Here is a 20,638-nt window from a genome sequence, read left to right as displayed (position 1 = left end):
TAAGTCTTCACCTTTTTACTCACCTTGTGTTTCCAGGCTCTCAGACAGCTCAGTCTTGGCCTCTCCATTGGGACGTAGGCTGGCCTTGGGGTTGAACTTGTTGGACATGGTGGTGGCAGTGACCATGGCCTTAAGGCTGCGTGTGCGTTTGGGCACGTTCTGCTCCGGGTGCCTGAGGATCACGTAGACCTTGGGCAAGTAGAGCATCCCCAGAGAGACAGAGGCACTCAGACTCACGGAGATGGTCAGAGTGGTGGTCTGGATGTACATCTGTAAAGTAATGTCAAGGAGATTGAGTTAGATGTGGCTCAAAATTATTTTAAGGGTAAGGATGGGGTTAGGGTTAATGTAAGCGACATCTGGAATCTGCTGGCTGTATTCCCTGCCCAAAGGCAATAAAGAGCACTAAGTATTGACAGCTATTACCACATTCCTAGAGGTCTTCACGGATCCACCTGTACCCGAATACCCCCAACATTTTGGACCCATGAAGGCCTCTATTCTACATGTTCATCCCTGGTGGTTTACTGTAGATGTTAATGTTCATCCCTGGTGGTTTCCTATAGATGTTAATGTTCATCCCTGGTGGTTTAATGTAGATGTTAATGTTCATCCCTGGTGGTTCACTGTAGATGTTAATGTTCATCCCTGGTGGTTTACTGTCGATGTTAATGTTCACGTCAAGCCTTGTTGACTACTGAGGTTGAAATACTTCTGTCAGTTTGTCCTTGGCGTATGTCATTCACAAAGAGATGGACAAGGTTTGTGAAGGACAGAACTGATATCATTGAATACATGTCAAAGCCTTGCTCCTCACCAATGTTATTGTGTAAGAAGCTCATTTACTAGAACATATAAACCATGTATGTGGCGTATCACTATGATTAGTTACAATGCACATTAGGCAAGTAAATTATTACTAAAGTTAATTTGTTGGTAGGAGGGCCGAGCACAAAGGCTAGTCCATAACACTGTTTATTAAATCAACATACTTTCTTCATAACACCCCACCCTACTCCCCACCACCACAGTGCATCAGACCAAGATACTTTTGTTGCATTTTTTGCAGTGCTAGTTTTAACATGGAACTCACGGCAATTTCAAAACACCAGTCTATTTTGACTCCATCATACATGCTACTCTATACAAAGGAAACAACCTCATGAAATATTTATCCATGGCTGAACATTGTGAATCACGGGGGAGGGCCTTGCTGATCAGCAGTCTAACTCACTCCACTTGAAGTGTTTGCTAAGCAGAGCTGTGTTAATTAGGCTAGCTTATTGAGAACATTAAAGGGGAGGGACAGGCTTGCAGGAATTGTAATGTCTACATTGTTACAAATACTGATCACCTGACCCGATCAGGTGAAAGTAATTAAAGGTTGGGATGATATAAAATGGTATAGACCAAGGTGAATCCACAGCATGATATTGTATGACCCAACCCAAAACAAACATAAATCCCAATAGTGTGTTAACCTGTAAATATTGGATTTGACTGAGAGATCACCATTATAATAACAATCTGCTCGGTTTGACCAGACCTTTCTCTCTAGCCAGCTATCTAACCCAGAAAATAAAATCCCTGCTGTTGTTTCATCAACATAGTGTACCTTCCCCAGACGTGACCCTCTGCTAGTGGGTCTGTGTTGTTATTCTCTCTCTCTCTCATAGGGGATGGTGGATGCAGGGTTGAAGGAGCAGAAGCCGGCGGTGGTAGAGTCTCTCACAGACATTGACTATCCCTTTGAGCATGGTTAAGATATTAATTACACTTTGGATGGTGTATCAATACACCCAGTCACTACAAATATACAGGCTTCCTTTCTAAATCAGTTGCCGGAGAGGAAGGAAACCGCTCATGGATTTCACCATGAGGCCAATGGATTTCACCATGAGGCCAATGGTGACTTTAAAACAGTTACAGAGTTTAATGACTGTGATAGGAGAAAACTGAGGATGGATCAACAACGTTGTGGTTACTCCACAATACTGAACTAAAGACAGGGTGAAAAGAAGGTTGCCTGAACAGAATAAAAAAATATTCCAGAACATGCATCCTGTTTGCAATAAGGTGCTACAATAAAACTGCAAAACCGGGCAAATACAACACAACACATGACTACCACTCTTCATATTTTCAGGCATGGTGGTGGCTGCATCATGTTATGGGTTTGCTTGTCATCAGCAAGGACTAGGGAGTTTTTCTCTTGATAAAAATAAATGGAACAGGCTAAGAACAGGCAAAATCCTGTAGGAAAACCGAGTTCAGTTTGCTTTCCAGCAGACACTCTGAGACAAATTTTCATTCTCATTTCGTCTTGAAAATCTATGGCAAGATCTAGCAATGATCAACAACCAATTTGACTGAGCTTCAAGATTTTTAATAAGAATAATGTGCAAATATTGTACAATCCAGGTGTGCTCTTAGAGACTTAACCAGAAAGACTCACAGCTGTAATCTCTGCCAAGGGTGATTCTAACATGTATTGACCTAGAGGTGTGAATACTTATGTAAATTCGATATTTCTGTATTTCATTATCAATACATTTGCAAAGATCTCTAAAAACGTGTTTTCACCTTGTCATTATGTGGTATTGGGTGCGTGAGTAAATACAAATATGTAATCCATTTTGAATTCAGGTTGTAACACAACAAAATGTAGAATAAGTATGAAAACTTTCTGAAGCCACTGTATTTTAGCACCATATTAACACCAGGCTAGTACAATGCTTGGTTGAGTAGTTTACATCTGTAAGTCTAGAATTATCCAATGTGATTACTACTGTGTGAAGTCACTGAGTACTGATGATCATTTGACTTCTGTGATCACTTTATTGTATTTGACTGGTTCATAACCCTGGTTTATAACCCTGGTTCATAACCCTGGTTCATAACCCTAGTTCATAACCCTGGTTTATAACCCTGGTTTATAACCCTGGTTCATAACCTTGGTTTATAACCCTGGTTCATAACCCTGGTTCATTACCCTAGTTCATAACCCTAGTTCATAATCCTGGCTTGTAACCCTGGTTCATAACTCTTCTTCTGTCACACCCTGATCTGTGCTTGTCTCCACCCCCCTCGAGGTGTCGTGTCTCTTCCCAATTATCCCCAGTGTATTTATATCTGTGTTCTCTGTTTGTCTGTTGCCAGTACGTTTTGTCTATCAAGCCTACCAGCATTTTCCCCCTTGCTCCTGTTTTTCAATTTTCTTCCTGTTTTCTAGTTTTCCCGGTTTTGACCATTCTGCCTGCCCTGACCCTGAGACTACCCGCCGTTCTGTACCTTTTGACTCTGATCTGGATTACTGACCTCTGCCTGCCCTTGACTTGTCGTTTTGCCTGCCCCTATTCTGGTAATACACTTTTGTTACTTCAACACTGTCTGCATCTGGGTCTTCCCTAAAACGTGATAGGTCCAGGGTTCATAACCCTAGTTCACAACCCTGGTTCACAACTCTGGTTCATAACTCTGTAACAGCTGATGTAACACTGATGTTATAAATGTGTAATTTTGTTCACCTGGAAATTTCTACAAGAGATCTTCACAGATCCACCTGTACGTGATTACGTCCTTCCCTCCTCTCCCTTGCACTTTATCAGTTCTGGATAATAAAGTAGTAAAATAATTGACTCGGATCAGATCTGGATTCGACCAAGTCTATTTGGAACATATCTAGTTGACCTCGGGTCGGTTCGGTCTGTATATTTATGCATATCGTGTCCGGAGGGGAAAGCATTTCAAATGTTAGGCCTCTAATTCCTGCTACTCTAGTAAACTGCATTGTAATTACACCCAGTTTGCATTCATCAGACATGGAGTCAACTGTAGCTGACTTTGAAGACAGGAATACTTCTATGTCCATCCCATGCATGCCATCCTCAAATGAAGCAAAACAGCTACTCACTGTTAATTATCTATGCATAGTCCCTTGACCCCAAACCACCTTGACTAACCTGTACCCCGGCACATTGACTCAGCACCGGTACCCCCTGTTATAGCCTCGTTATTGTTATATCATTTTATTGTGTTCCATTTTTATGTACTTTAGTAAATATTTTCTTAACTCTATTTCTTGAACTGCATTGTTGTTTAAGGGCTTGTAAGTCAGCATTTCACATTAAGGTCTACAGATGTTATATTTGGCGTATGTGACAAATAAAATAAAATCTGATTTGTTTTGAAACCCCCGCACGACGCAACGCGGAGTGCCTGTATACAACCGTTAGCCATGGTATATTGGCCATATACCATAAATCCCTGAGGTGCCTTATTGCTCTTATAAACTAGTTTCCAACGTAATTAGAGCAGTAAAGATTAATGTTTTGTCATACCTGTTGTATACAGTCGGATATAACACAGCTGTCAACCAATCAGCATTCAGGGCTCGAACCACCCAGTTTATAATGCAGAGTTAAATATTAGAATCCGATCACTGTAGAATCTGAATATTTGGATTATGGTTTGGCATTTTAGTTTTGTTGAATAAGCCTAAAATCAACTGTCCACCATAGGACTGTGAGTGTAAATCAGAGCAAAACCAGATAAAATCAATATTCCGACTGTGACTTGGCTCAGTAGACTGGCTGGATCATTAGCCTGTACTTCTTCTTAATCTGCCTCTGCCTCAGCACGTTCAGAGCAGCATACAGAGGTAGGATGGTAAAGGTGCACACACCACTCATAACTGCGTCATCGACAGTGCAGGCCCGAGCCGATGCATGCCTCAGACAGACACCACACTGTAACACTAATGAGTGAAAGAGAGAACCATAAAAAAGGGGACTGAGCGTCGACGAGGAATGTGCTTGAACAATCTATGAACTTCCATATTGGAACAGTGCTATTAGAAGACCTGCACACATAGAACATATGACTTCTACGGACCTGTATTTCTTTAGCAGGCTGGATAACATGCTAGTTCTGAAAAAAAAACACTTTCAATGAGAAAACATGCTGGTTCTATGGTTTTATTCATAGTACAGTATGGCACATTCAAAATGACAGGATATTATTAATTTCAATGTAATTTCTATATTTTAGTTGTCGAGGGATTTCATAGCCTCGCATGGTTACTTAGAGTAGCATGGGAACATACTGTGCAGTCATATCTTATTGTATCAAAACTAACTGTGATTATAGTCTAATTAAGCCAATAACAGTTTATTGCCCTCGGGGACACTAATGTGCTGTTGCTGGAGAACGTGATTTACAAAGAGACTGCAATGTTTTGGCCTTGATTAGCTTCTTGTCCAATGCCCTACTCTCCCGCTAGGAATGCACAGGTCAACAACTTCACAAACAAAGGGCTTGCATCTTGTAGCTGATGAAACCACTGTGAAATCTTAGATCGTATCCAGGCATCTGTGCGCTGTCCCATTGATCCTCATGATGTTCTATTGGGCCTCTGGGACAGCTGCTCAATGACTAATGTTGTTTATCTATGAAAAACCAACAACAACCCAAAGCAGAGTGCTCTGTCTGATTGCTCTGTCTATCGCTCTCTTTCTGCAGGTGGCGTGGTGAGAACTGTGTCTGACCCTGCATAACAGTATATGGACACATAACATCACAGCGTGTTATCTGATTCTGTTGAACTAACCTACTCTCTTAGCAGCCCAGAGACAACAACAAAAAACAATGTCAAGAGAATAATGAAAAATACATAACATAAAAGAGATGGACAGAACCACTCACAAGCACCATAATGGCAGCTCTTCCTAAAGTGGCGGATTGTGTTGGAATTGTGTGCATCCGTGTATTTATGGGTGCCAAGGGAAGACAGGTATCACAAATAAAATTGACCAATAAAAAAATGTAAAAACATATTGTATAGTAATTTATATTTTGTTTCTCTGTATTTCATCATTTCCCTTCACTCCGCAAGAGGCTGAATGTATCTCCTACCGGAGAAAGCATCCGAGCGAGTGAAACAGCACCTCTCTGTCTCCGTACATGTAGCCCATCTATCTGATGCTGTCTGGTCAAAAAGAGTATGATAGTCTTGCCGCCTGTAGCATTGAATGCAATGGAAGCCAATCAGTGTTGAGCTAAACTAAGTGCGGTCAACTATGAATGGTCCTGGCGCACCAAAAACGGAAGCTAGCTTGGATTTGGCCTCACAACAATTACATCACATCAAGCCAAACATCATTGACAAAAAAATGTTTTAATAGTTGCACCTTGTTGTGTTGTTGTCCTCCGGTTACTAGCTAGCCTCTCTAGGCTAGATGGGACTCTACCTTCCCACCTGACCAACATCCAGTGAAAGTACAGGGCGCCAAATTCAAACTACAGAATGATAAATATTTAACATTCTTAAAAATACACATGCAATATGTCAAAATAAAGCTTAACTTCTTGATAATCCAGCCACGGTGTCAGATTTCAAAAAGGCTTTACGGCGAAAGCAAACCATGCGATTATCTGAGGACAGCACCCCATCGAACAAACACAGACAATCATATTTCATCCTGCCAGGCGCAACACAAAACTCAGAAATAATGATTCATGCCTTACCTTTGAAGAGCTTCTTTTGTTGGTTTTGAACAGCCCTACTTCTTCATTTCTCGAAGGAAAAACATCAACCAACTTCTAAAGGCTGTTGACATCCAGTGGAAGCGATAGGAACTGCAAGCAAGTGCCTTTGAAATCTAGATCCACATAGAAAACCCATTGAAAAGTGAGTGACCTCAACAACAACAAAAAATCCTGTATGGTTTGTCCTTGGGGTTTCGAATGCCAAATAAGTTCTGTTAAACTCACAGACATCATTCAAACAGTTTTAGACACTTCAGAGTGTTTTCTATCCAGATCTTCTGGGCCTGAGTAGCAGGCAGAGATAGGGATTTGGACTTGTGGTTTTACTCAATTCTCCATACTGGCCATTGATTATAATGAATTTATAACCATAAATTCATACATTGTGCCCCTGGCCTAAGAGGATGGAAGTTCAATATGTAGCTAGATGTAGTAGGCTAATGTTAACTAACTGGCTTATCGTTTCCCATTAAAAGAAGTTAGGAACAAATGTGTTGTTGAATTTATTCTGCCATTGTGTCTTCATATTGTCTCAGCCTTAGGGCTATATATCACGGTGGCAAGGCATATGAACTAACAGGTTATAGAGCAAACAACGCAATTATCACAACACATTTTGTATCTCTACTATTTCAATATTCTCACCTCCATTTGATTTGTACACTGCTGCTACTCACTGTTTATTGTCTACGAATAGTCACTTCACCCCTACCTACATGTATAAATTACCTCAACTAACCTGTACCCCCACACACTGACTCGGTACCGGTACCCCCTGTATATAACCTTGTTATTGTTATTTTATTTCGTTTTTTACGATTTTGTACTTTAGTTTATTTGGTTAATATTTTCTTAACTTTTCTTGAACTGCACTGTTGGTTAAGGGCTCATAAGTAAGCATTTCACAGTAAGGTCTACACTTGTTGTATTTGGCGCATGTGACAAATAAAGTTTGATTTAATTTGATTTGACATGGGATGTAATTGGGCATTTTTTTCCCTGGCTTGGCATCCACAGTGATTTACCCACACACTGGTACTGCCATTATGAGGAGAGACACCTTCTCTTTGGACTCCATGGTAGAGCGCCTCTCCCACTCCTCCCACTCCCCCTACCTGACAGACAGCCTGCCACTCCCCCTACCTGACAGACAGCCTCTGACTCCCCCTACCTGACAGACAGCCTCCCACTCCCCCTACCTGGCAGACAGCCTCTGACTCCCCCTACCTGACAGACAGCCTCTGACTCCCCCTACCTGACAGACAGCCTCCCACTCCCCCTACCTGACAGACAGCCTCCCACTCCCCCTACCTGACAGACAGCCTCCTAACCCTTCTACCTGACAGACAGCCTCTGACTCCCCCTACCTGACAGACAGCCTCCCATTCCCCCTACCTGACAGACAGCCTCCCACTCCCCCTACCTGACAGACAGCCTCCCACTCCCCCTACCTGAGAGACAGTCTCCCACTCCCCCTACCTGACAGACAGTATCCCACTCCCCCTACCTGACAGACAGCCTCCCACTCCCCCTACCTGACAGACAGCCTCCCACTCCCCCTACCTGACAGACAGCCTCTGATTTACAGCACCTCTCCAGGTGAAGCAGTGCCACATCGACATCCATATCCAGCATCATGTTCCGTGAACACGCACTATAGATAGGCCAGATGTCTCCATTTGAATGATAGAGTAGGAATCCCATGGCATTTTTAACATTTCTCCTGACACACGATGACAAATGAATGAGTATGTTTGGAGTGCCAGATCAGGGAGGCTCGCTGTAAACTGGTGGTGGGAACATATGCGGTCAATTAACAGCATTTCATTTGCTCTAAAAGACATATAATCTCCAGCCGCAAGGCTTTGTTGCATCTGTCACTCTTGATGATTATCAGGTTATTTTGTTTTGACATGTTAATTTCTTAAAAAGGAACATGGTTGACGTAACAGTGCAAAGAATCTGTCATGGCATTATTGTCATTGATTTGAAAATCAGGCAGTTTGTGTGTGCTGCAGCCCAGTATTATTGATTGTGGATGCCACATCCTGCATGTTATAGCACAAAATATCTTATTTAAGAACTGCTGACTAATAACATAATAATTCAAAACTGAATATTACATCTCCTTGAGATTCTGTGAAGGTGTCAAAGTTTCCTGTGTGAGCACGTGTATAATACTATGATACTATCTAGCTGCAGTAATACAGTTTAAAGGAAAGCAGACAGCAGTATAAGAGACCATGTCTCCGTTCCATCATGCCACTGTGTTCTCTCTCACCTAGCAGAGCTTTGGCCTCCTGGCAATCATGTCTCTCCTCCTCCTAATGAATAACAGTTACGCTATCTCTCCACAAAAGCGTCTGCACTTTTTTGAGGGAAATACTAATGAATGAATGTCTAATATAATTGTGATAAGAAAAGCCACCTCCTATCTAAAGCCTCTATAAGATAACTTGTTTCAAGTCTTCAAATTGAATTAGCAGTGCTGGGGTTCTGAGGGATTGTAAAGGGGGGATAAAATAAAAGATTTACCATCACATTTAAGGTATTTTTTCTTCCACTGTCCTGTTTAGTGATTCAAAGACACACTAGCTAATGGATTACCTTGTTTTGGAAAAAGCTGACATTAAGTATCTCTTCTATTTCACTATTCTCTTTTATCTTTCAAGGCAGAAGACAGCTGGAAGACAGTAGTTATTGATATCCATCGCTGTTTGCTACTGATTACAAGAGATAAACCGTGTTCAGATCAAATCAGATATTCATTTGGAGCTTTTGCAGTTGGTGTTAGTTTATCTTGTTCTTATTAAATACATCTTTAAACTGATCCTTATGCTCAGTGTGCTCTAGTATTTTTATATTGTTATAAACATAATATGATGATATCAGACAGGATTTAAGAGAGACTAAGAAAACACTGAATGCTCTTCTTGTAATAGAAGAGGTACTTGTGTCCTTCTGCTCTTCAAATCAAATCAAATCGTACTTGTCACATGTGCCGAATAAAACCGGTGTAGACCTTACAGTGAAATGCTTACTTGTAAGCCCTTAACCAACAATGCATACATTTATTTATTTATTTAAAGTAACAAATAATTAAAGAGCAGTAGTAAAATAACATAAGCGAGGCTATATACAGGGGGTATCGGTACAAAGTCAATGTGCAGGGGCAACGATTTAATTGACGTAATATATATATACAGTAGGTAGAGCTATTAAAGTGACTTATGCAGAGATAACAGAGAGTAGCCTCTGTAGTGTCTTGCGTTCGGAGGCCAAGCAGTTGCCATACCAGGCTGTGATGCAACCAGTCATGCTCTCCATGGTGAAACTGTAGAACGTTTTGAGGATCTGAGGACCCATGCCAAATCTTTTCAGTCTCCTGAGGGGGAAAAGGTATTGTAGTGCTGTCTTGATGTGCTTGGACCATGTTAGTTTGTTGGTGAAGTGGACACCAAGGAACTTGAAACTCCCAACCTGCTCCACTACTGCCCTGTCGATGAGAAAGGGGGCATGCTCGGTCCTCCTCTTCCTATAGTCCACAATCATATCCTTAGTCTTGATCACGTTGAGGGAGAGGTTGTTGTCCTGGCACCATACGGCCAGGTCTCTGACCTCCTCCATATATGCTGTCTCATCATTGTTGGTGATCAGGCCGACCACTGTTGTGTCATCAGCAAACTTAATGATGGTGTTGGAATCGTGCCTGGCCGTGCAGTCATGAGTGAACAGGGAGTACAGAAGGGGACTGAGCACGCACCCCTGAGGGGCCCCCGTTTTGAGGATCAGTGTGGCGGATGTGTTGTTACCTACCCTTACCAGCAGCATACCACCCTGCATACCACTGCTGGCTTGCTTCTGAAGCTAGGGAGGGTTGGTCCTGGTCAGTCCCTGGATGGGAGACCAAATGCTGCTGGAAGTGGTGTTGGAGGGCCAGTAGGAGGCACTCTTTCCTCTGGTCTAAAACATATCCCAATGCCCCAGGGCAGTGATTGGGGTCACTGCCCTGTGTAGGGTGCTGTCTTTCGGATGGGACGTTAGACGGGTGTCCTGACTCTCTGAGCTCATTAAAGATCCCATGGTACTTATCGTAAGAGTAGGGGTGTTGTCCCCGGTGTCCTGGCTAAATTCCCAATCTGGCCCTCAAACCATCACGGTCACCTAATAATCCCCAGTTTACAATGGGATCATTCATCCCCCTCCTCTCCCCTGTAATGGTGTCGTCTGCGTAGAGGTGGATAAGAGAATCACCAGCAGCAAGAGCAACATCATTGATGTATACAGAAAAGTTAGTCGGCCTGAGAATTGAACCCTGTGGCACACCCATAGAGACTGTCAGAGGTCCGGACAACAGGCCCTCCGATTTGACACACTGAACTCTATCAGAGAAGTAGTTGGTAAACCAGGCGAGGCAATCATTTGAGAAACCAAGGGGCTGTCGAGTCTGCCAATAAGAATGTTGGGATTGACAGAGTCGAAAGCCTTGGCCAGGTCGATAAATACGGCTGCACAGTAATGTCTCTTATCGATAGCGGTTTTGATGTCGTTTAGAACCTTGAGCGTGGCTGAGGTGGACCCGTGACCAGCTCTGAAACCAGATTGCATAGCGGAGAAGGTATGGCAGGATTCGAAATGGTCAGTAATCTGTTTGTTAACTTGGCTTTCGAAGAAATGAGAAAGACAGGGTAGGATAGATATAGGTCTGTAGCAGTTTGGGTCTAGAGTGTCACCCCCTTTGAAGAGGGGGAAGGCTGCGGCAGCTTTCAAATCTTTGAGAATCTCAGACGATACGAAAGAGAGGTTGAACAGGCTAGTAATAGGGGTTGCAACAATTTCATCAGATAGAGAAATGCTTATTAAAATTCTCAATTATAGAGGATTTATTGGTGGTGACAGTCTTTCCTAGCCTCAGAGCAGTGGGCAGCTGGGAGGAGGTTCTAGGGTTTCTAGGGTTTCTGGGAAAATGGTGTTGATGTGACAGGCCTTTCAAAGCACTTCATGGATACAGTCCGTGAATGCTATGGGTCGGTAGTCATTTTGGCAGGTTCCCTTAGTGTTCTTGGGCACAGGGACTATGATGGTCTGCTTGAAACATGTTGGTAATACAGACTCAGACAGGGAGAGATTGAAAATGTCAGTTAAGTCACTTGCCAGTAGGTCAGCACATGCTCAGAGTACATGTCGTGATGATCCGTTTGGCCCTGTGGCCTTGTGAATGTTGACCTGTTTAAACGTCTTACTCACATCGGCTATGAAGAGCGTGATCACACAGTTGTCCGCAACAGCTGATGCTCTCATGCGTGTTTCAGTGTTACTTGCCTCGAGGCGAGCATGGAAGTAATTTAGGACATCTGGTAGGCTTGTGTCACTGGGCAGCTCTCGGCTGTGCTTCCCTTTGTTGTCTGTAATAGTTTGTAATAGTTTGTCAGCCCTGCCACATTCGACGAGCATCGGAGCCGGTGCAGTAAGATTCAATCTTACTCCTGTATGCACTCTGTCTGTTTGATGGTTCATCGGCGGTTATATCGGGATATCTTATAAGCTTCTGGGTTAGAGTTCTACCCTTTAGCTCAGTGCTGATGTTGCCTGTAATCCTTGGCTTCTGCTTGGGGTATGTATGTGGTGTACTCCTCAGTGCCATCGGAATAATCCCGGTCTGTGCTAGCAAAACATTCCTGTAGCTTAGCATCTGCTTCATCTGACCACTTTTTTATTGCCCGAGTCAATAGTGCTTCCTGCTTTAATTTTAGCTTGCAAGCAGGAATCAGGAGGATGGATTTATGGTCAGATTTGCCAAATGGAGGGCGAGGGAGAGCTTAGTACGCATCTCTGTGTGTAAAGAAAAGGTGGTCTAGAGTTTTTTCCCTCTGGTTGCACATTTAACATGCTGGTAGAAATGAGGTAAAACGGGTTTAAGTTTCCCTGCAATAAAGTCCCCAGCCATTAGGAGCGCCACCTCTGGATGAGCGTTTTCCAGTTTGCTTATGGCGGTATACAGCTCTTTGAGTGAGGTCTTAGTGCCAGCATCGGTGTGTGGTGGTATGAGACAGCTACGAAAAATACAGATGAAAACACCCTAGGTAATTAGTGTGGTCTATGACTTATCATGAGATACTCTACCTCAGGCGAGCAAAACCATGAGGCTTCCTTAGATATCGTGCACCAGCTGTTTATTACAAATATACAGACCGCCACCCCTTGTTCTATCCTGCCTATACAGTGTATAACCCGCCAGCTGTATGTTATTCATGTCGTTGTTCAGTTACGACTTTGTGAAACATAAGATATAACAGTTTTTATGTCCCGTTGGTAGGATATACATGCTTTTAGTTCGTCCAATTCATTATCCAGTGATTGTACGTTGGCCAATAGTACCAAATTGGCAAAGGCAGAATAGCCACTCATCAGCGGATCCTCACAAGTCACCCTGATCTCCTTCCGAGATAACTTTTCCGTCTCTTTCTCCTGCGAATGATGGGGCTGAGGGCCTGTTCGTGTGTCTGGAGTAAATCCCTTTCTTAAATCCCTCTTTTTTTAACCTTTATTTGACTAGTCATTTAAGAACAAATTCTTATTTTCAATGACGGCCTAGGAACAGTGGGTTAACTGCCTTGTTCAGGGGCAGAATGACAGATTTTTACCTTATCAGCTAGGGGATTCAATCTTGCAACCTTTTGTTTACTAGGCTACCTGCCTATTGAACTGGACATAGAGAAATTCTTCGTCCAGATCAAGGTGAGTAATAGCTGTTCTGATTTCTAAAAGCTATTTTCGGTCATTAGACAGGGTGCAGTGTCTTAAAAACAGTCTGTTCTTCAGATGAGTCTGCAGTGTGTTAACAACAGAACATACTGATAACAGGAGTTACACACAATTAATCGATCTCAGTCAAGGCTTCATCCCGTTAACACAAGTATCTCTATGGACATTCTCACACTATGACTGAATGCATCTAACTGGCGATGGTCATAATGAAATGCACAGTAAAGCACTGCAGAAGAATAGAAGTATGTCGCACGTAGTGAAAAAGTGATATTCAATCATGTACAAGCAATTAATCATGTACAAACTATTTGTCATGTACAAGCTATTAGTCATGTACAAGCTATTAATCATGTACAAGCTATTAGTCGTGTACAAGCTATTAGTCGTGTACAAGCTATTAGTCGTGTACAAGCTATTAATCATGTACAAGCTATTAATCATGTACAAGCTATTAATCATGTACAAGCTATTAATCATGTACAAGCTATTAGTCGTGTACAAGCTATTAGTCGTGTAGAAGCTATTAGTCATGTAATAGCTATTAATCATGTACACGCTATTAATCATGTACAAGCTATTAATCATGTACAAGCTATTAGTCATGTACAAGCTATTAATAATATACAAGATATTAGTCATGTACAAGCTATTAGTCATGTACAAGCTATTAGTCGTGTACAAGCTATTAGTCATGTACAAGCTATTAATCATGTACAAGCTATTAATCATGTACAAGCTATTAATCATGTACAAGCTATTAATCATGTACAAGCTATTAATCATGTACAAGCTATTAGTCATGTACAAGCTATTAGTCGTGTACAAGCTATTAGTCGTGTACAAGCTATTAGTCGTGTACAAGCTATTAATCATATACAAGCTATTAGTGATGTACAAGCTATTAGTCGTGTACACGCTATTAGTAATGTACTAGCTATTAATCATGTACACGCTATTAGTAATGTACTAGCTATTAATCATGTACAAGCTATTAGTCGTGCACAAGCTATTAGTCGTGTACAAGCTATTAGTCATGTACAAGCTATTAATCATGTACAAGCTATTAGTCGTGTACAAGCTATTAATCATGTACAAGCTATTAATCATGTACAAGCTATTAGTCGTGTACAAGCTATTAATCATATACAAGCTATTAGTCGTGTACAAGCTATTAGTCATGTACAAGCTATTAATAATGTACAAGCTATTAATAATGTACAAGCTATTAGTCGTGTACAAGCTATTAATCATATACAAGCTATTAGTCGTGTACAAGCTATTAATCATGTACAAGCTATTAATCATGTACAAGCTATTAGTCATGTACATGCTATTAGTCGTGTACAAACTATTAGTCATGTACAAGCTATTGTCATGTACACGCTATTAATCATGTACACGCTATTAATCATGTACAAGCTATTAATCATGTACAAGCTATTAATCATGTACAAGCTATTAATCATGTACAAGCTATTAATCATGTACAAGCTATTAATCATGTACAAGCTATTAGTCATGTACATGCTATTAGTCGTGTACAAACTATTAGTCATGTACAAGCTATTGTCATGTACACGCTATTAATCATGTACACGCTATTAATCATGTACAAGCTATTAATCATGTACAAGCTATTAGTCATGTACACGCTATTAGTAATATACTAGCTATTAATCATGTACCAGCTATTTGTCATGTAAAAGCTATTAGTCATGTACACGATATTAATAATATACTAGCTATTAATCATGTACAAGCTATTAGTCATGTACAAGCTATTAGTCATGTACACGCTATTAGCAATATACTAGCTTTTAGTCATGTACAAGCTGTGTAGAGAAGCTTACAGAGCAGAATATATTATTATAATTTTGTCATCCAGTGGGAAAGACTACGATGATGATGACATTATAGTAGCTCTTTATACCCACTCTTTCTGTTGTTTTACTCCAACCTCACTGATAGTATCCTCCCTGCCAGTGAGAGCCATTCACTGGCCTCTCACCCCTGAGTAGATAACCAGTGCTCTCCATGACAGCTTTGAAGGCCCTGTTCTTTGTTTGACTGCCTAATAGCTGTCTACTTCCACCTACTCATTTCAACCATTGTTTTTATCTCAAGGCTGTCGAGTCCTACACTGCACTGTACTGTAGCTACAGTAATGTGCTAAAATCTCAACCTCCGTCCATTTCTCCCAGTGTCCCATTTGACCTGTACATCCCAGCAGACCTGGGATTCAAAAAGTTTTCAAAAACATTTTGAATAGTGTTTTAGCTTACCTGGCACAACAAAACCCATAGAATGGGCCCAACAAGTGCAAACCCCACACATCTAACACTCCAATCCAGGCAGTCTCCACCGATTGCTCAAAAGTATTTGAAAGAAAACCAATCATGTACGGTGGCTCATCACCCAAAGTGACTCTATTCAACACTATGTAAAACATTTTATTGTCTTCTCAGGAATTTATCCTTCTCTATTTTAGTCTCACCAAACACCTCTTGTCACACCTCTGGGTAGCAGAGGTTCAGTTGTCTTCACATCCTGTAGGTCTGATGTCTGATTAAAGGTTCAACAACTCAGATTTTGAATGTAAACAACTCTGATGTTATAAAGGTGTCTTAGATTCATTGTTCTCTCTCTTTCCTTGTTCCTGACCTGGGCTGGTGAGATACTCTCTCTCTTTCTCTCTCCACCTCAGGGACTCTTAGGGCATGGCCTTTCAGGCTTTGACTTCTCTCCCTCCTTCTCTGATCATGCCTAGAATAATACCTTGTAATGCTTGTGAATGCCTTGTAACTTAAGCTTTATTCCTTGTATGTGATTTCATACATTTAACAAAGTTATTAAATTATACGCCTCATTCTTGCTCAATTTTGCATGCCTTCTCAAACAGCTACAACTGTATACAGTAAGCATTTGCACATCAAGTCTTCTCTTGAGTTGAGCTCGGGGATGGAACAACTGTTTAACATCTGAACATGTTGTTGTTTTGGGGGGAAGGGTGGGGAGAGTGTGTGTATGTATCCCACATCTGTTGCTAAGAGGTAATGATGATAGGAACAGTATAGGATGAATCACAATAATTGTTTCCCAAACAATAATTGCTTGCCAAAAATGTTTTGTTTTCTAATGACAATCCAGTTTAAAGGTCCTTCGTTTGAAATGCTTACACTATTACGCATACTATTTGTTAATTGTGGAAATACATTAAGATATGCAATATTTTTTAATATATGGATACTTTTTAAAATAACAGTATACAATACAATCAAGGTGTGGGTGTTGGAAATGCTTTTGGGTGTTAATCTGCTTCTGTTCTATAGGTGGCGCTGTGGGCTCTTTTTAAACGATGGGTCTCAATCTCTCAAAGGCCCTAGGATCCAGGTGGGTCTGCCAAGGGGTGATGATATTAACAAACAATAATTTTGATCCAAATGTGCAAATTGTCCCAACAGATCCATAAGTAAGATGGATTCTTTTAAATATGTTACTGTGTTACTGGACTATTAACAGATTTGGCTCATTAATCTATACGGTCAAAATAATGATGATCCACACTTATTTGAAAAAATATTTAATACTTTATCAAGCCTACAATACAATACTCTATTATTATGATGGGAGATTGCGATACAGTTTTAAATACCTTAATGGATCATAAAGGACTACACACTACAAACTATCACCCTCATGCACTTAAGGAAATCACTGATATCATGGATATATTGGAACTAGTATCAGGAATCAAGGTAACTCCCAGATGCAGGCATGTCAAATTGACAATGGTTTAATTTTCCAACAGTGGAAGGCAATAGACAGGTCAAGACAGGCAGGGGTCAGTGAACCAGAGGTGGGGCAACGGTACCGGATGGCAGGCAGGCTCAGGGTCAGGGTAGGCAGAGGTCAAACATTCTAGAGATGGGACAAAGGTACAGGTCGGCAGGCAGGCTCAGAGTCAGGGGCAGGCAGAGAGGTCAGGCAGGCGGACTCAGAGTCAGGACAGGCAAGGGTCAAAACCAGGAGGGTGAGAAAAAGATAGACTGGGAAAAGAAAGCATTGAGAACAAAAACGCTGGTTGACTTGACGAACAAGACGAGCAACGGACAAAAAGAGAACACAGGTGTAAATACACAAGGGATAATGGGGAAGATGGGCGAGACCTGGAGGGGGGTGGAGACAATCCCAAGGACGGTGAAACAGATCAGGATGTGACAACTAGTGGATATATGGAGGCTTAAATGTCTTGACTTAGTTAGATATACACTACCAGTCAAACATTTGGACACACCTACTCATTCAAGGGTTTTACTTTATTTGTCCTATTTTCTATATTGTAGAATAATAGTGAATACATCAAAACTATGAAATAACACATGGAATCATGTAGTAACCAAAAAAGTGTTAAAACATTTTATTTTAGATTTTAGATTCTTCAAAGTAGCCACCCTTTGCCTTGATGACAGCTTTGCACACCGTACATGGCGGAGGCTCAATGAAGCTAGTCGTCTTGACTACTTTTTTATAGCATTCTTGCTGGCACCAAAGGTTAGAATGCGGTGGGACCATCAAATAATTGGCATATATGTTACTCTTACAGAATTTCCATGTGGGCGAGGATATTGGAAATGTTATCAAATCCAATTTGATGACAACTTGTTTTTAACCAGGACTGAATTATTTTTAACTGACTTTTTCCATCATAAGTACAGCAGATCACCTTATTGTATTGGACACTTTCAAATGTGCCTTTAGAGGCCTTGCAATGCAATACTCATCTTTAAAACAAAAAACATGTTGGTTAAAAGAGTTCATGTTAACAAAGGAAATAGAGGAACTAACAGTACAGGTAGATATCAAGAAAAACTGTACCACAGACTAACAGAAAATAACTTATTCAAGAAATATCAAGTGGAATATATTATTTAAAACAATAAAAGAAACTGGATGAAATATGGGGAAAATTTCACAAAATAATTTTTTCATCTTCAACATAGAAATGCTACCAAAAATGATTTACAAAACATGTTATAAATTACGGAGTCACCCATGATTCATCAAACAATATTTTGAAAGAGGAGGCAAAGTATTTTAAGCATATGTTTTCAATACAGTTTTCTCCATCTCCACTAACCAAAGTTAATTGTAAGGATTGTTTTTCTATCAATAATGTAAAATGAACATCTGTATAGAAATACTCATGTGAAGGCCAATTACAGAGGAGAAACTTCTTGATGCAATTAAGGCCTTAGCAGTTGAGATAAATCAAAACGGTTTTGATGTACTCAGAGGACTGCTTTCAGCATGTTTTAACCACTCCGATAAAAAATAGTAGATTACTCAACAAGATCTGAATTCACTATTACTGAAACAGAACCCAGGTGGTAAATATAAAGATCAAGTCCATATAAAAATGGGAGGCCCCATAGAGTCTTGTGAGGCAAAAATTCCAGCAAAATGTATAGCACACAGAATTAAAAAGCTCTTGTCAGATATGTTCATCCTAATCAGACATTTTCTTTTACATGGATGATACATTGGAGATAATATAAGAGACAATATAACACTATGAAGCATCAGGGAAACCAGGCCTGGTGTTCATAGCTCATTTTGAAAATACTTTTGATAAGGTATGACTGGAATTTATATATACAGTGGGGCAAAAAAGTATTTAGTCAGCCACCAATTGTGCAAGTTCTCCCACTAAAAAAGATGAGAGAGGCCTGTAATTTTCATCATAGGTACACTTCAACTATGACAGACAAAATAAGAAAAGAAATTCCAGAAAATCACATTGTAGGATTTATTTGCAAATTATGGTGGAAAATAAGTATTTAAACTTTCTTCTTATTCTTACCATGAAGACCTGATACATGTAGTCTCCTTTGAACAGTTGATGTTGAGATGTGTCTCTTACTTGAACTCTGTGAAGCATTTATTTAGGCTGCAATTTCTGAGGCTGGGAACTCTAATGAACTTATCCTCTGCAGCAGAGGTACCTCTGGGTCTTCCTTTCCTGTGGCGGTCCTCATGAGAGCCAGTTTCATTATAATGCTTGATGGTATTTGCGACTGCACTTGAAGAAACTTGACTGACTGACCTTTGACTGACTGACCTTCATGTCTTAATGTAATGATGGCCTGTCATTTCACTTTGCTTATTTGAGCTGTTCTTGTCATAATATGGACTTGGTCTTTTATCAAACAGGGCTATCTTCTGTATACGACCCCTACCTTGGCTCAAATGCATGACGAAGGAAAGAAATTCCACAAATCAACTTTTAACAAGGCACACCTGTTAATTGAAATGCATTCCAGGTGACTAACTCATGAAGCTGGCTGAGAGAATGCCAAGAGTGTGCAAAGCTCTCATCAAGGCAAATGGTGGCTACTTTGAAGAATCTCAAATGTAACATATGTTTTGATTTGTTTAACACTCTTTTTGGTTACTACATGATTCCATATGTGTTATTTCAAAATGTTGATGTCTTCTTTTGGTGCTCTCCATGTGTAGCTTGTTTTTGGTTGCAGTTTCAAGAATAGCTGAAGAATGACAACATTTACAGTACCTGGAGTTTACTATTTAAATATCACTGCTGGGTGATCTGAAAAGACATACATTAATTTATAATCTGAACTCTTGTGAAACATCACAGCCCATTTAAAAAATATATATACAATATCTGGATGTTCAGAGATACATGGGAGGGGTTGAGGGTTGCTGAAGGAGGGGACTAAAAACAAACAAATTATAACTAATGTGAAATATATTGTGTCCATAAAATATATATATACTGTATATATATATATATATATAATGTATAAGCTAGAAGTAGTAGTCCCTTCCTTCAGCAACCCTAAACCCCTCCCATGTATCTCTGAACACCATTATATATAATGTATGAGCTAGAAGTAGAAGCATAAGTGTTGTTGTCCATTAGTTCACTCAAATTAGGGTGGAAATGTGCATCATTTGTCCTGATCTTGTCCACATTGTGAATGTGCGCACATTTCCATGCTATTAAAATGTGTTTTTTATACGTGTCCGTGTCTCTGGTACCTCCATGTATGCACATTATATGACATATATTCTTTAAAAATAATATTTAATTATCTATTTTAAGAAACCTATTGATGCCATAAGTCAATTGTGCCACTGTCATTGATTTTAGAGTGCGATATAATGATGATTTAAATGGTATTATTGTCCAGATCAGTCTACACTTGTAAGATATCCAGACACAATTCGTGCCTGACTATATCTGGAAGTGGTCAGGCAGATCTACAATGCCTTCAGAAATTATTAACACCCCTTGACCTTT

The 20,638-nt window shown here is 40.5% G+C and overlaps 1 protein-coding gene across 1 annotated transcript in view; it reads right to left on the bottom strand.

The window, feature by feature from the left end:
• The window catches only part of LOC109878670 (metabotropic glutamate receptor 4-like), a 287,551-nt gene that overhangs the window by 3,054 nt on the left and 263,859 nt on the right, over positions 1-20,638 (bottom strand). The window contains exon 10 of the mRNA XM_020470908.2: positions 24-270. Coding sequence (XP_020326497.1) covers positions 24-270 — 247 coding nt within the window. The remainder of the gene's footprint in view (positions 1-23; positions 271-20,638) is intronic.

Source organism: Oncorhynchus kisutch, linkage group LG1 (genome assembly GCF_002021735.2).
Source record: "Oncorhynchus kisutch isolate 150728-3 linkage group LG1, Okis_V2, whole genome shotgun sequence".
Classification (NCBI taxonomy): Eukaryota; Metazoa; Chordata; class Actinopteri; order Salmoniformes; family Salmonidae; genus Oncorhynchus; species Oncorhynchus kisutch.
The sequence above is the reverse complement of the archived record's forward strand: the minus strand, read 5'-3'. Positions and strand labels throughout refer to the sequence as shown.